This window comes from Oncorhynchus mykiss, chromosome 6, assembly GCF_057628025.1.
Source record: "Oncorhynchus mykiss isolate SJ-2025 chromosome 6, ASM5762802v1, whole genome shotgun sequence".
Taxonomy (NCBI): Eukaryota; Metazoa; Chordata; class Actinopteri; order Salmoniformes; family Salmonidae; genus Oncorhynchus; species Oncorhynchus mykiss.
The window spans coordinates 33,278,247-33,294,710 of record NC_143027.1 but is presented as its reverse complement, the minus strand read 5'-3'; the positions used below and the strand labels follow the sequence as shown (position 1 = coordinate 33,294,710).

General features: G+C 44.4%; 2 protein-coding genes across 4 annotated transcripts in view; one reads left to right on the top strand and one right to left on the bottom strand.

Moving 5' to 3' along the window:
- The window catches only part of iqgap2 (IQ motif containing GTPase activating protein 2), a 91,161-nt gene that overhangs the window by 12,915 nt on the left and 61,782 nt on the right, over positions 1–16,464 (bottom strand). For 2 of the 3 annotated variants that reach the window (XM_036979941.2, XM_090237711.1), the window contains exons 14-26: positions 11,570–11,694; positions 10,941–11,104; positions 4,697–4,787; positions 4,369–4,536; positions 3,264–3,409; positions 2,698–2,868; positions 2,461–2,544; positions 2,222–2,293; positions 2,020–2,089; positions 1,595–1,803; positions 1,252–1,392; positions 1,002–1,165; positions 435–659 (exon numbers count right to left, since the gene is read on the bottom strand). In XM_036979941.2, the coding sequence (XP_036835836.2) occupies positions 435–659; positions 1,002–1,165; positions 1,252–1,392; positions 1,595–1,803; positions 2,020–2,089; positions 2,222–2,293; positions 2,461–2,544; positions 2,698–2,868; positions 3,264–3,409; positions 4,369–4,536; positions 4,697–4,787; positions 10,941–11,104; positions 11,570–11,694 (1,830 nt within the window). The remainder of the gene's footprint in view (positions 1–434; positions 660–1,001; positions 1,166–1,251; positions 1,393–1,594; positions 1,804–2,019; positions 2,090–2,221; positions 2,294–2,460; positions 2,545–2,697; positions 2,869–3,263; positions 3,410–4,368; positions 4,537–4,696; positions 4,788–10,940; positions 11,105–11,569; positions 11,695–16,464) is intronic. The other variant, XM_036979942.2, reaches the window with a different exon arrangement.
- LOC110525797 (proteinase-activated receptor 3) lies at positions 5,996–8,672 on the top strand. Its single transcript, XM_021606227.3, has 2 exons — positions 5,996–6,370; positions 6,746–8,672. Exons 1-2 carry the CDS (start codon positions 6,283–6,285, stop codon positions 7,813–7,815), a joined length of 1,158 nt encoding a protein of 385 aa, XP_021461902.1. The 5' UTR covers positions 5,996–6,282; the 3' UTR covers positions 7,816–8,672.

Below are 16,464 nucleotides of genomic sequence, written 5' to 3'. Positions count from 1 at the left end.
GTTCTTCTAAGTAGATAAGGCATACTTTTAAGACAAATAACAACTATCAATTAATTAGCTGTATTGTCGGGTAGAGAGACATTAAGCAACCGCTCTCTATCCCTCTCTTGTCTATCCGTCTTCCTCTCCGTGTCTGTCTGCGGCACTGAGGTATAATTAGAACAGGTCTGCCAGCCCCACAGGCTTGCAAGAACCAATGAGAACAGGCAGCTTCGGCGCAATGGATTCTGGTCATTGTAGTTAATTGCAACATCGTCTGCACTTAACTATGATGAGTTAACGTCTCAGAGTAATCTCTCCAGAGAAATGGCACGTTGAGTGCACAGAAAAACTCAAAGGAATTCAAATAATTGAACCGTCAGTCAACTAGTTATTTAAAAACCGAAAATAAACTGAAAGGTTGGTTAATCGCTTAGCACTAGTGTGTGTCCCACCTGGCCTCTCCAGTGTTGGTCTCCAGCTGGTTGACCCAGGCCTTGTACACATCCACAGGGTTGGTGTTGATGCCCAGGCCCTTGTCCTCGATGATCTCCTTGACAACAGGCGCCAGCAGCTGCCTCAGCGTGTTGTGACCACGGGCTCCACGGTTGAAGCTCACCACCATCTTGATGACCGTGGGGTTCCCGGTCACAATGTCCTGGATCTGGTCCACCTTGGACCTGAGGAGGGGTGGAGAAGAGAGATCATTTTTATCATACAACTTTATTATTCCTTTATATTCAATCAGGAAATATCAGACAACAATATAAGAACAAATGATATATAATACTGTATATGACTGGAGAGGGTCCTTGAGTTATGAACAAGGGGAACAGTGGATTCCCTAGTAGCCTGGTTGACTGACTGTTGCAATAAACAGTGCTACTGTACATCGTTGCCTTATCTGACCAATGAGCTAGCAAAAATGAGCTGAGAGAAACAAAGGCACCCAGGTGAAACCATCTATAGTTACTGTATAAGGGGTGTGTACGATTTGGGGACAGGTGGACAGTTCCACTCACTTGATTTCCTCCTCCAGAGCGGTCTTAAAGAGTTTGAGCAGCAGGTACTCCTCTCTCTGGTTGGAGGCGTAGTTATACAGCGTGAAGATCACTGTGTCCATGAACTTAGTGGACTTGTTCTGTGGCATCTGGAAGATCAGCTTGGCCAGGTATGAAGGGTTGGTCTGTGGAGCAGGAGAGGACCTAGGGGTAAAAGAGTTTGCGTGTATGTGTGTGTGTGCATGTTTAAGCGTGTGTGTTTTGAACTCACCTGTAGCAGGTAGAAGAGGTGCTGGTAGGCCTCTAGTTTCTTCCGTTTGCCTTTGCTGAGGCCCTTGATGCCCTGCCTGTCCCCTGCAGCCAGCTCCTCTTTACTCTTCTTCTTCAGCTTCTTACTGTGGGACACCACATCCTGGGAAGACAGACAGTAAAAACAGATGTGGCAGCATGGAAAAGGCCCTTCTCACCTATCCAGTTGTGTTTGATCAGTGATAGCTTTAAGGAAGACAGGGATGCATTATCAAAGTATCTGAGCAGCAGGCGTATGACTATTGTAGACAATAAAGTGCTGTCTCCAGACGCAGTTGTGATCAGCAGCATAAGACAAATGTCACCTGTAGGGTGATCCTGTTCTTGACCAGTAAGCCGATCTTAATGTCCATCAGGTTCAGGTCTTTCTCCATCTGCTGATTGGAGCGGATTTTCGTGACCACTTCCTCCCTAAGCCGTGTCACTTCCTGTTCCTCCAGCAGGTCCAGGCTGCTTTGTTCCAGCAGGTGGACAAACTTACGCACCACCGAAAGAGGAGGGTCCTGGGCCCCGGCTACAGGGCAGAGAAAGACAGAGAGAGAGAGAGAGAGCGAGAGAGAGAGAGAGAGAGAGAGAGAGAGAGAGAGAGAGAGAGAGAGAGAGAGAGAGAGAGACACACACACACACACACGTTTAGCATTGCATCAGAGAAGTTCAGGTAGTTCCATCTCTCTTCGAAATCGTAACTTCTTTGAAACCGTGTGACGTATTAAATGCTGTCTAAACTCACTGAGTGTTCTGTAGTCATCTCTGGCTTTGTTAGCCTTGAGGAAAGCTTGGATCTTCACTATTTCTTTCTCCTGAACATACAAACAAGACAGAAGAGAATCAATCTTCCGTAAATGTCACTGAGGAATAATAGGAGTCATATTGTATGACTCCATTTCAATGACATAAACCCTCATTTTTTATGTAGGTGTTGTGTTACTCACATGGTCTATGAAATACTGCAGTCTTTGAGTGTATTTACGTTTAGCTCTCCACATCTTAACAAATGATTGAAGCTGGACCGAGAGGAAAACAACAACGTTAGCAACTCGTAGCTGTGGGTTTCTATGGGGTTAAACTGTGTGACTTCTCTCCTGATTATTGACATTCTTTATTTCTCACTGTTTCAAACTAATGTTCTCGCTTTCAAATAAGGCTCACAGTCCCAAGTCTAACTTGTTACCTTGACGACAGTCCCCACGTTGCTTTGCAACACGTTGAGTCTGTCTTTGTATACCTTCCTCTGTTTGTAGCCCTTCCAGGAGGCCTAGACACAGACAACATGACATTAAAATCATCCGTGTGTGAGTAAACTACAAAAGCAGTACGTGAATTTTAACTGTAAATATTAAATTCTAGTTTTATTTTTAAAAAATCAAATAATTAAACTGTAGAACAAATGACACAGTATAGTTAGTACCTGTAGTCGGACCACATGTGGCTGTTGTTGTAGTAGGTAGTCCAGTCTCTGGGCATGAGCTCTTCTCACCAGGTAACCTCTGATCCTGGCCTGTAGCTGGGTTACCAGGGTCTCGTTGGCCAACCATAACTGTTCCCTGTTATACTCCGCTGTCACACCTCCAACCACACTCTGACCAGAGGACACATACAACACTAGATTAGTTTTAATGTGTAATGCATTATAAATGACTCAGAACATGTGTGTGGTCTCTGGTGGTGTTCTTTGTGCTATGTATGGAGAAGGTTATTCTGTTAACTGATATTTTGTGGTCTGTGTCATGCAACAAGAATAATACATCATGTCTTAGGGGGCGGCAGGTAGCCTAGCGGTTAGAGCATTGGGCCATTAACTGAAAGGTTGCAAGGTTGCAAGATCGAATCCCCGAGCTGACAAGGTAAAAATCTGTTGTTCTGTCATTGAAAATAATAATTCGTTCTTAACTGACTTGCCTAGTTAAATAATGGTAAAATGTAGAAAGAATACATCATTTCTTATGTAGAATCCAACATAAATATGATAGGGACCTGTATTTCCTCTCTGCGGAGCTGTGTGCTGTTGTGTGTGAAGTCCTCTGGCTCCTCCCAGGTCCCCTCTCTGTTCTCCAGGTTGTAGTAGTAGTCATAACTGTCCTTGATACGGTGTTTCACCCACACACACTCACTGCTGCCTGCTAGAGGAAACAACACCTGGACATCACACATACTCTCACTGCTGCCTGCTAGAGGAAACAACACCTGGACATCACACACACACACTCATTGCTGCCTGCTACAGAGGAAACAACACCTGGACATCACACACACACACTCACTGCTGCCTGCTAGAGGAAACAACACCTGGACATCACACACACTCTCACTGCTGCCTGCTAGAGGAAACAACACCTGGACATCACACACACACACTCACTGCTGCCTGCTAGAGGAAACAACACCTGGACATCACACACACACACTCACTGCTGCCTGCTAGAGGAAACAACACCTGGACATCACACACACACACTCACTGCTGCCTGCTAGAGGAAACAACACCTGGACATCACACACACACACTCACTGCTGCCTGCTAGAGAAAACAACACCTGGACATCACACACACACTCTCACTGCTGCCTGCTAGAGGAAACAACACACGGACATCACACACACTCTCACTGCTGCCTGCTAGAGGAAACAACACCTGGACATCACACACACACACTCACTGCTGCCTGCTAGAGGAAACAACACCTGGACATCACACACACACACTCACTGCTGCCTGCTAGAGGAAACAACACCTGGACATCACACACACACTCTCACTGCTGCCTGCTAGAGGAAACAACACACGGACATCACACAGCAGAGGACACAACACCTGGACATCACACACACACACTCTCACTGCTGCCTGCTAGAGGAAACAGCTGAACATCACTCACTAACCTCCAATTGCATGATTTACACAATAGTTGACTGTAATATGTGGTTGTCGTACCTAGCTACCTTAAGGCAAATGCACTAAGTTGCGCTGCATAAGAGCTAAGGAGATAAATGACTGAAATGTAAATGACATGCTAGAAGTTGGGAAGGTAATGTACGGAGAACAAACAGCCATAAATAAGCTGATTGTATGCCAGGTTACCAGTGGTAGTGTTGAGGTCCTGGCGCTGGGCCAGCTGTGTCTGGTAGGTGTCTGCACACTCAGACAGAACCCCTCTCAGCCCTGCCAGGGGAGACTGGAGGGCATGTAGGGTGGTCTGAGAGTCCCCCTCCGCCACCTCCCTGTTGATGTCTGCCACAGCTCCTGCCACTGCCACAGACAAAACGCACACAGGATCAGTTATGACATTTAACATTTTGGTCATGTTGCTCTTATCCAGTGGTTGGAGAATTGTGATGTGAAGAACTACTAAGAAATGATTTGTTCATGGTTTTGAGTGAATGGTTGGGAGTGAGCATGGTGTGCCTACATGCGAGAGCCTCCTCTTCATCTTGGTTGGCTGTGTGTATCCCTTCTTGAATCTGGTCGAGCCACAGCACAGCAGACTCATCCCCTGAGCTCTGGAGTCACAGACACACAGAGTCAATCTCTGCTTTTCAGAGTGGTAGACCACACAAACATTGACAATCCACACAATGCAATGCATAATTCTAGCTTGAGATGTGCACACATCATTTCAACTTTCTGGTAAAATCAAGTGTTTGAGATACAACCACAGATCTCAAGTTAGGCTTGAGCCCTAACTGAATGTTCTTCTAAGCACTAACCGAGACAGCACATGTAAAAACAAAAATGCCTCCTCCCCCCAAAACATACCTGGGTTAAAATACTTAGCATTCTGTGGTGTTTTCTATTGGTTTATTAAGCCACACATTCCCAAACTGGCAGAGATAACGTTTTTGTAAATATTTGAAGTATTTGAAACCCAGGTATGAAGCACATTAACAGCTACAAAGACAGCGCCAGCATGAACATTACGTTGTACCATTCCCTCTGTGCCCAGAGGTAAGACCTGAGGGAAAATGTCAAAACACATTGTTAGTTAATGGACAAAACAGCCTCAGCTCAGTCCACACCATTGGTCATGGGTCCATGGCTCAAACACAAATACCACTTAAAATAGCAGAGAAACCACACTGAACGTTTATTCAGCCTGCCTGACCAACATTTTCCTTCTCAGACTAATTGTGGAGACCTTTGGGAGCAGAGAGGTTGTCTCCCCAATGACACAAAAGGCAGGAAGGAAGCCAGGAGAAAAAAGCCCCCCTTAGTATGTCAGGAAGTGGATCTGCTTTTGAACAGTGAATTCCCCACTGACCAAACAGTATATAAATACCTTTAGGACGTGCATAAGATAAGCAAGAACTCATACAAGCACAAACATAACATACAGACCAAAGCTAAATAGGAACTTGTTACCATACTTTCTAACTTGAAAATTGTAGTTCCGATCACATGGAATTAAAATGTGTGTGACTCATGGGGAATACTGAAGGTCAAAGCAGGTTCATGGAAACTGTTCCAGGAAGCTTGGGTTTTGAAATCATCCTACTGTATGTTTGATGTTACCCAAGCTGATAATCTTGTTACTTAGTTTAACCGGAGTTAATCTTTTTACTCTAACATTAGTAATTTTGCATTAGACAAGCCATATTTTCAGTCACAGAAAACTGAAAGACTTGAGAAACCTGCTCACACACACAAAAAAAAAAAAAAACTATTTGAGGAATGACAAACAGTAAACTATTAGGACCGTCTCCTCCCACTCGGCTGAATCAGTAGATAGTGTCTGACGCAGAGCAGGAATTCAGTTTCAAGCCTGGACAGGAAACACACACACAGTATACACACACCCTATGCACACAGCCTCACGGTCCACTGCTCACACCAGTGTAGAATGGACTTCCAGTACAGTAGCCTGCTTGATCATGTGAACCAGCTATCTGGATGGCTAGTTGATTCTGCTAGTTAATCCTGATAATGAACAACTAGCCTATAGCAAGTCAATAGAAACACTAGTGGACTTTGAGTTATACAGGGATAATAATAACAACAATGTGGCGGAGACAGGAGAAAGACCGGACCAATACACTGGCTGGGATTCTCTTCTGTCTGACGGTAGGACTGTCTCTCCAGGACAATGGTAAGTCACATTCTTTTTACATTTTCCCATAGGATTTTAGAGAGGACATCATTCTTAAGCCTTTCATATTACAATTGGGGACTTTGCATCCCCTTGGTCAAGCTGCATTTTGGTAGGGCTTCACCAGTTCTGTTTCCCCTCCATCAACAACATGCTTGTTATGCCTAAATGTTTGCCAGTAAATCAGCTTCACAATCGCTAGTGTACGGTTGTCACACATCTTGTATGAATTGTGTAACATCATGCATGTTTTAAACAGCATTTTGAGCCAATTAACTTAAAAAATATCTATATTATTATAATGACATATAATGACAAGTAGAAAACCTCACATCAGAATTAAAATCTGTGTTCTTCACCCCCATTTCACCACAGAGGAGAAAGTCAACAAGACAAAAACAACCGCCTTAGCTGTGTTGGACCCAAGGACGTTCAATGGCAGGAGAGTTCAGACCAACTGTACGGCTGAGGCTGGGCCCCCCAGCTTGATCCACCTGTCCCCTGGGGCCCCTGGGCTGGATGTGAGGCTGGAGGACCCTGCAGTAGCCTACACCACGGGGCTCCTCAGCACCCGGCTCATCCCCTCAGCCTACCTCCTGGCCATGGCAGTGGGCATCCCCTCCAACGCTTATATCCTGGCCTTCCTGAGGCTCCGGGCCAGGTCTTTCTCCACGGCTGTCCTCTACCTTAGCCTGGCCCTCTCTGACCTACTCCTCCTGCTCTCCCTGGCCCTCCGAGTCCACTACCACCTAAACGGAAACAACTGGGTGTTCGGCGAAGCTGCCTGCCGTGTCGTCACCGCTTGTTTCTATGGCAATGTCTACTGCTCTGCCCACACCATCGCTTGTGTCAGCCTCAAGCGCTACCTGGCCGTGGTGAGGCCCTTCCTGTACAGGCGGCTGCCCAAGACGGCCTGGGCGCTGGGGGCAAGCCTGGGGGTGTGGGGCCTGTTTGGGGTGGCTGTGATGCCTGAGCTCCTGGTGAGACAGAGCTTCCTGCTGCCTCGTCTGGGATTCACCACCTGCCATGACATACTGCCCCTGGAGGACTCCCCCCACGCACTGCTGGTGCCCTACAGGTTGGCACTGGTCTGTTTAGGGTTACTCGTGCCCTTTGTGGTCTGTGCCTGGACCCATGTGGCGGTGGTGCAGCATCTGGGTCGCTCGGGCCTTGACTGGACACCCTTCATCAGGGTCAGTACACTGGTCTTCCTCATCTTCACTGTGTGTTTCGCTCCCAGCGGCGTCCTCCATATCGCCCATTACGTGAGGCTGTCCACCAGTGGAGAGGACGGGCTGTATGTGTACTCCAGCGCTACAGTGTGTCTGTGCTGCTTCCACAGCTGTCTGGACCCCTTCCTGTGTATTCTCATGTCCAGGACAACCGCCTCCAAACTGCGCTTCGCCTCTCTCAGGAGGACACAGCAGACACCTGTTCTGGTGTAGAGACTGTGTGTATGTGCCCACTGTATTTAAAAAATATATATTTCAGCTTTATTTAACCAGGTAAGCTAGTTGAGAACAAGTTCTCATTTACAACTGCGACCTGGCCAAGATAAAGCAAAGCAGTGCGACACAAACAGAGTTATACATGGAATAAACAAGTGTACAGTTAATAACACAATAGAAAGAATAAAAAAAAGTGTGTGCAAATGGCGAGAGGTGGTAAGGCAATAAATAGGCCATAGTAGCGAAGTAATTACAGTTTAGCAAATTAACAATGGAGTGATAGATGTGCAGATGATGATGTGCAAGTAGAAATACTGGTGTGCAAAAGAGCAGAAAAGTAAATCAAAACAATATGGAGATGAGTTAGGTAGATTGGGTGGGCTATTTACTGATGGGCCATGTACAGCTTGTACAGTATCTTCCATTGTCAGAGCACAGTGGGGGAGCCCAGAGCATGAACAAGCAAACTACTGAAAATGAAGAGGCAGGAAAGCCGTCTGGAACTACACGCTGTAAACAAGTGAACAGGAAACAGCTCTGCTTGAAATCTGAACACAATGCTATGCGTTCTCCCCTGTGGGATACTATCAGGCGCTACTAAGTTGATGGTTTAGCAAATGTTTTCATTTGTGTACAGTATCAGTAAGGATGTCCTGAAAAACCAGCCGACGGCAACAGTGACGACAAAAACAATTCTCCCAGAGACAATGTTGAGAGACCAGACTGCTTCGGCATGTCCAGCCCACTCATTATCTCAGCCAAGGAAGGACATGCTTACTTCAAAGTTATCATTATGTACTGTTTTGATTTGTTCACAAGGACAATTTGTAAATATAAAACCCTTGCAATACAAATGAACTATTACCATACATTCATTTATTAGTTAATTCCCATTTTAATTCCGTATATTCTATTGTCCACATTGATAGGTGTAGACTGCACACGCCTTTCATTTTAGTCATTTAGCAGACACTCTTATCCAAAACAACTTAGAGTTAAAGTCAGTGCATTCATCTTAAAATAGCTAGGTGGGAAACTACATATCTCAGTCTTAGTAAGTACACTTTACCTACATTTTAGTAGCAGAAAAGTCAGTGCTAGTAAGAGGAAAAAAAGTGAGTGTTCGTTCACGACAGGCTATTTTTAAATGTGAAGGCCAGCATCCCGGAGTCTCCTCTTCACTGTTAACGTTGAGACTGGTGATTTGCAGGTACTATTTAATGAAGCTGCCAGTTGAGGACTTGTGAGGCATCTGTTTCTCAAACTTGACACTAATGTACTTGTCCACTTGCTCAGTTTTCTATTCTGGTTCGAGCCAGTTTACGCTGTTCTGTGAAGGGAGTAGTACACAGCGTTGTACGAGATTTTCAGTTTTTTTTCTTCTTCTTTTTAAAAATGTATTTTACCCCTTTTTCTCCCCAATTTCGTGGTATCCAATTGTTAGTAGCTACTATCTTGTCTCATCGCTACAACTCCCGTACGGGCTCGGGAGAGACGAAGGTTGAAAGTCATGCGTTCTCCGATACACAACCCAACCAAGCCGCACTGCTTCTTAACACAGGGCGCATCCAACCCGGAAGCCAGCCGCACCAATGTGTCGGAGGAAACACAGTGCACCTGGCAACCTTGGTTAGCGTGCACTGCGCCCGGCCCGCCACAGGAGTCGCTGGTGCGCGATGAGACAATGATATCCCTACCAGCCAAACCCTCCCTAACCCGGACGACGCCAAGCCAATTGTGCGTCAGTTTCTTGGCAATTTCTCGCATGGAATAGCCATAATTTCTCAGAACAAAAATAGACTGACGAGTTTCAGAAGAAAGTTATTTGTTTCTAGTCATTTTGAGCCTGTAATTGAACCCACAAATGCTGATGCTCCAACTAGTCTAAAAGCGGTCAGTTTTATTGCTTCTTTAATCAGAACAACAGTTTCCAGCTGTGCTAACATAACTGCAAAAGGGTTTTCTAATGATCAATTAGCCTTTTAAAATGATAAACTTGGATTAGCTAATACAACGTGCCATTGGAACACAGGAGTGATGGTTGCTGATAACGGGCCTCTGTATGCCTATTAGTAGCTACAATCTTGTCTCATCGCTACAACTCCCGTACGGGCTCGGGAGAGACGAAGGTTGAAAGTCATGCGTCCTCCGATACACAACCCAACCAAGCCGCACTGCTTCTTAACACAGGGCGCATCCAACCCGGAAGCCAGCCGCACCAATGCGCCGGAGGAAACACTGTGCACCTGGCCACCTTGGTTAGCGTATACTGCGCCCAGCCCGCCACAGGAGTCGCTGGTGCGCGATTAGACAAGGACACACCTACCGACCAAGCCCTCCCTAACCCGGGCGACGCTAGGCCAATTGTGCGTCGCCCCACGGACCCCCCGGTCGCGGCCGGTTACGACAGAGCCTGTGCACGAACCCAGGGACTCTGATGGCACAGCTGGCGCTGTAGTGAACGTTAATACATATTATATACACACACAAATAAATATTTATTTGATTACATTTTTAGATGGGGGAGCTGTGGGATTATTTAAGATAGTCTGAAGAGGTAGGGTTTCAGGTGTTTTTGGTAGATGGGCAGGGACTCTGCTGTCCTAGCTTCAGGGAGAAGCTGATTCCACCATTGGGGTGGATACAGTACGTGTCACAGAATAAGCAGAGGTTTAAATAAAGGTGCGGGCAGGTTCATTCCGATGATGTTCTTGACTCCAGACAGACTACAGACAGACCCTTGAACAAGCTCCCATTAATCACTGAACATCTCATTCATCTCTCAGTCACTGTCACCTATCCTTCTCAACTAAATGCCTTATTAGGTCTAGGTTACAGATCTAGGTTACAGATCTACAGTCATTCCAAGTGGCACTCTAGTCCCTATATATCGCACTACTTTTGACAAGAACACTGGGCGCTAGTCAAACGTAATGCACTATATACGAAATATGGCAACCTAGAGCTGTAGCCTGGATCTGTAACCTAGATCTGATCAACAGCTGTGATCCCCAGCCTCTGGGTACTAATGCCTTCTCTGTACATGAGATGTATTAAGATGGAGGCTTCTCTGCTCGAGGGAAGATATCTATAGGATCCCATAATAGCTGACAGTCCAGTACCTTACAGATGAGTAGCTTGGTGTTCTGCAGGACGTCATGGTAGTGTTTCGCTGTTGCTGGGTTTACCCCCTGCAGTTTGGCCGTGGGCAGGAGCAGAGCAGAGAGGGTCTGTTCAGGATCCCCAGAGCTCAGCGCCTCGTTGATCTCAGCTATAGCAATAATACCTGGAGGGGAGTTGAGACAGACAGCACGTGTAATGACACTGAGTCAGGGGGAGTTGAACCACACCAAGCAGCAGGGAAACAGCCCTAATGATACTGATCTCAGGACTACTTCATCATCGATGAGCCCTTGAACAACGTACTTAATCCTAATTGGCTCCAGGGGCGCCGAACTTCTACTACTGTATGGCTAACCCTGTAAAACAATACATCTTCTGCACCTATCCGGTGTACGTGACAATAAAACATTGTATTATTATTTAGACTGTATTTATTTCGTCAAGACACTGCTAACTTTTCTCTCAACTTAGTGAATGGTTAGACTTGGGAGACATTGTCTACACCCTATTCCCTAATTAGTGCACTACTTTGACCAGAGCGCTATGGGCCCTGATCAAAAGTAGTTAACTAAATAGGGTGGCATTTGGGATGTAGTCAGTGTCGAGACCGTTAGAGGACTTGACTTACGCTCATGTTCTTCGTGGACCTGTAGGTTGACAGTGTCGATGGTCTTCTGAACATCGTTCCAGGTGAGGAACTCCAGGCCTTGGGACAGGCTCTCAGCTCGGAGACTGATTAGAGTGTCTGCATACCTGAGAGACAGAGGGAGAGGGGGACAGAGTGGGGGAAGGGGCAGGGCCAGGCTAGGTTACACATTAGGCAGACAGACGTTTCTTCTTCTAGTTGTTACCTGTATGTGTGTGTGTGTAACTGTGGAGTTCTCTCTCTGGAGCAGGGGACTCCAACAGGTCAATCGCGAGTTACCAGTAGTTGACCAAGCATTTCTGAAAGTACATGCTTTTTTCACGAGTTCCGCCGCAAACTTTCATGAACAAATCTCACAAGTACCAGACACCACAAGCATCCAGCTACTATCCAATCAAAGCCATCTTGACATTATCCCACCCCTGGTTAGCCACTATTGGCTTAAAAAGCCAAGCGTAACATCTGCCAATTAATTTCAAGCAATATTGCCACTTTAGCAAACTCAGCATGTGCAACAGTACAGAAACATTGCTAGACCGACACAGTGCTCTCTCTCTAGATCCGCAATTAAAAGGGGAATTACACTCAAAAATGTGTTAGCTTTTTTCCAGACCTTAAAAATTGTCTTTTGATGCGATTTAAGCATTGACATGGACTCAGATCATCCAATTTCATTGCTTCTCCAATGATTATTTATATTTTGTTTGTGAAAAATATAAACAAATCCAAAACTCGGAAAAATTCAGCGGCAAAAACAACATTTGGGAAAATACTAAACAGATTTTATAGGGTTAAAGTTGTCCATTTCTTTCAGGAAACTAGGCATATCTCGCGCATCACAACTTCACTGGAGAGTCATTTGAATGTACATTTTTTATTAATTTTCATCAAAATGCATTTTTTGGCAGAAACGCCTTCTGGAACATGTGAACTTTCATGTGCCTTAATAACAAACGTGTATGCAATCTGTAAATACGAATACAATTACTCAATTACAAGTCTAGTTGGTTTAGCCACAGAAAAATGTAGCAACCTTCCTGCTAGCCATGATTGGCTGAGATAATGAGTGGGCTGGACATGCCGCGAGATGAGTTCGGATTGGTCTGCCATGTAGCAGGCTTCTGTCTATTTGAGCTGGTCAGTATGTTTAGGTAATCCTGTCTAACGTGACTTTAAATATATATATATATTGTAGTAGAATTGCATTAGTGTTGCTCTCCACTTTCTGGAGGACCGTGGTTTGAAATCAGTGGAATTAGAGTATGATAGATAAGGAGATGGAGAAAACACCTGTCTCCGGATTACATCTTCAAACTAAGGGCAACCATGGCATGTGAGAGAGAGGAAGAAGCATTCATCCATGTAACAGTCTAGCAAGCAACATTTTCAGATATTGCACGTTTCAAATTTTGTCAGAAAGTTGTTTTCATTTCATGTTAAAGTGTACTGTTAGCTAGAAGTCTAACATTAGCTGGCTGGCTCGCTAACTAGCATTACGTGTATGATCTGTGTAGTAATATTATTCTTATCTCAGAGCCATTTGCATTGCTAGTTATAGCTAACATTGAACCTGGTTGGTTAGTTACCTGCAGATTCATGCAGGGTATTAACGTCATGAGTTGGGATTATGGTTCATTGTTTAGCTAGATAGCTGACTAGCTAGCTACATGTCTTAACATAGAACTCCACTATGCAAGTAACCATTTCAATAGAATGTTAATGTCATTGCAACAACTGTTGATAGATGTAGCTGAGGGGAGAGGGGAGGGGAGAGGGGGAGCTGCTGGATGGTCGACCCTTCACACTTGGTTGTAAATTACAAGACGGAGACTCTCTTTAGTATCAACTAAAGGAATGTCTTTGTTCAGACACTTTTGCCCGCCCAAAACTAACATCCAAAAAGTGATAATGGAACAATATTCAACTAGGGTTGCAAAGGATCGGAAACTTTCCTGGAAATTTTCCATGGGAAGTTAAGCCAAGGAATTTGGGGGATTACACTTAAATTCATCAGAATAGTTAGCTTAGTTTACATTTTTTTGTGTGATACACATAAAGCAATTATAGGTCTTGTGGCATATTTTGGTTAAACTATCCCCAATTCAATGGAATTGCAACCCTCGACATGCACAGTGCATTCACATTCTTCCATCACATGTGCAGTGCACTCCCACCACATTGCCCTCCATCACATTTTCAATTGCACGCTAATGAGATGCTATTGAGCCCACACTACTACACCGTCTAAGCCAAGGGTTACATGCCTTCTGGTAAGTTTTGATTACAATACTGGGTGGGGTGAATATATTTTACATGACATACATGATAATTTGTTAACTAGTAAATAGTACCCTACAGCAAAGTGTGTTTAAATCATTTCTAACTTGTTAACAATTTCTGCTAGTTAGTTTTTGCTACCATGTCTCTCCTAGACATGGCAATATCAGTCTGCCAATATGGACAGCCCCATCAAGAGGATCCTCCTGGATTATGTATTTTGGGAGAGAGTGGTAAGCAGCCCGAAACCTATAGCAGTAGCCATTGCACGGATTGAGGTAGACAATGCCATCCTGTCTGATGTTCAAACTCTGCTTGCATATGTAAGAGAAGAAATCCGTTCGGCCCTGCCCACTTCACTGTTGGTCCAAGCAGAGGAAACTGCAGTTCTGAAATACATTAAAAAGCATGAAGACTTATGCCTGAAGCCCATACACGCCACAGCGTACATGTTGGACACCAAGTATGCTGGCAAGAGCGCCCTGCCTGGTGCAGAGATCAACAAGGCCTATGGTGTCATCACTAACGTGTCTCGCCACCTTGGCCTGGATGAGGGCAAGGTTCTTGGCAGTCTGGTGAAGTACACTTCCAAGCAAAGGCTTTGGGATGGAGATGCAATATGGCAGTCGTGCCAACATATCTCATCGTCCACCTGGTGGAAGGGACTTTGTGCATCTGAGGCTCTTTCCTTTGTTGCCTCCATCCTCCAAATCCCACCAACATCAGCTGCCTCAGAGTGCAACTGGTCCTTGTATGGGAACACACACACCAAAGCACGTAACAGGCTGACCAATACAAGGGTTGGAAAATTGGTGGCCATCCGGGAAAAAAAAAATTGGGCTTTTTGAGCCTGACAAGGAGCCATCCTCCTCAACAAGGTTGGAAAGTGACAGTGAAGATGAGGCCTCAGAGTCTGATGTTCAAGAGGTGGGCATTGAGGAGGTCCAGAGAGAAGACATGGAAGCCTGAGAGGAAGACAACCAAAGCTTTAGTTTCTAGACTATCATTTTCAAGATATATATTGAATATTTTGGGGGGAGATACGAAGGATCATTGGGGATCACTCAATATTCCCTTTCCTTTGTTGTTCAGTGAAATCATCCCATGTGAAGTCAACTAATTAAAGTTCAATTAGTAACTAAATTGTTTTTTTGTGTGTTTTTTCCCACATTTCCATTGGAAGGATTTAATAATTTGCAATTATGTCTACTTATGATAAGTAAAAGGTTTATGTTTCTGTCTCCATATGATATGGTAAATATATCCAATGCAAAAAACAACTTTATGTATAATTTGCATATATATTCCCATTAATTCCCACGGAGAGTTTCCACCTCTGAATAGTCCCAAAAATGTGCAACCATATATTTAACATAATGTGGGAAGTTGTCAGTGGGGAACTATGGAAAACTAATGTCACATTGTTTTTTATTTTGTGATGTTATTAAAAACTGTACCAAGGACCAAATACTGTAACTTGGAAAGGATACCCCCTTTATCTGTCAAGTTTTTACCCAATATGTTGTGAATACAATATGAAAAGTACTGAAGCTGTGTGTTTAGGAATGTGATTTTAGTTTTCTAATGATAGTTTTTGATATGTTTTGCACATTAAATAGCCAGGTCCCGTCAGAGAGCTTGTCAGTATGACAGAACGCCCCTTTTGACCAAGAGTGCATAAAGGCTTGGAAGAGGAATCAACCCTTAAACCAGGAAACATGAGGCTGGTATCTTCATGTTGGAAATGGTTGAAACTTTGAACCTCAACACGAGGTGAAGAAATTAACACTTTCCTATGGACCAGAGAGACGAAAAGCTGCAGCTCATGTCAATCGTGGTCCGAAACCTGAATGCCAACACGATAAGGAAGAGGCTAGAAGCTCACCTTAGACAATCACTTGTACAGCTGATTAGCTGTTTTAAGTCAGATCACGAAAAGCGAATCTAAGTGAGACTATCCTATGACACTCATCACCAATCGGAACCGTCGGCTAGCTTTCTTCCAGAGTGAACAACAGTAGAAGACAGGAAAGGGGAAACCCCTTGCAAACAATCAGAGCCATACAGCTGGAAGGCCAACAACTTCCCGAGAAGGCTTGTTCCGACCGAGATATATGACGAACGAAGCCATTTCACACTTACATTTATTAACGATCTCTTATTCCAAACGGGCGGTGGTTCGTGTGCAAAGTTTGAGGTTTATGGGAGAATAGTTATAGAATGTGTTCCTTTTTCTCTGTCTCCCTCTTTATCCCCCTCTCCATCAGTGTAACAAGCAGTCATATTTTGTCAGTCCATTAGGGACCTAAGTCTCATGTAAAGGGTGTATGTTTATTCTGTGTTATAATTTATTTAGCTAGTAAATAAATAATTAACACAATTTGGTTACGAGTGGAAGGTTACGAGTGGTCAGAATGATGATTTGATAAGAGGTAATGATTAATAAGATGACAGTTTATCGATGAAATAGATAAAGACCTATGAGTTTAATTCAGGAGATGGGAACTCTAAACAAATTCTTCTGTGGTGCCCCAAATACTAATGTTAATTGTACATGATTCATTTAAAATTGGGTAACAATTAAACAAAGTTAATGGATT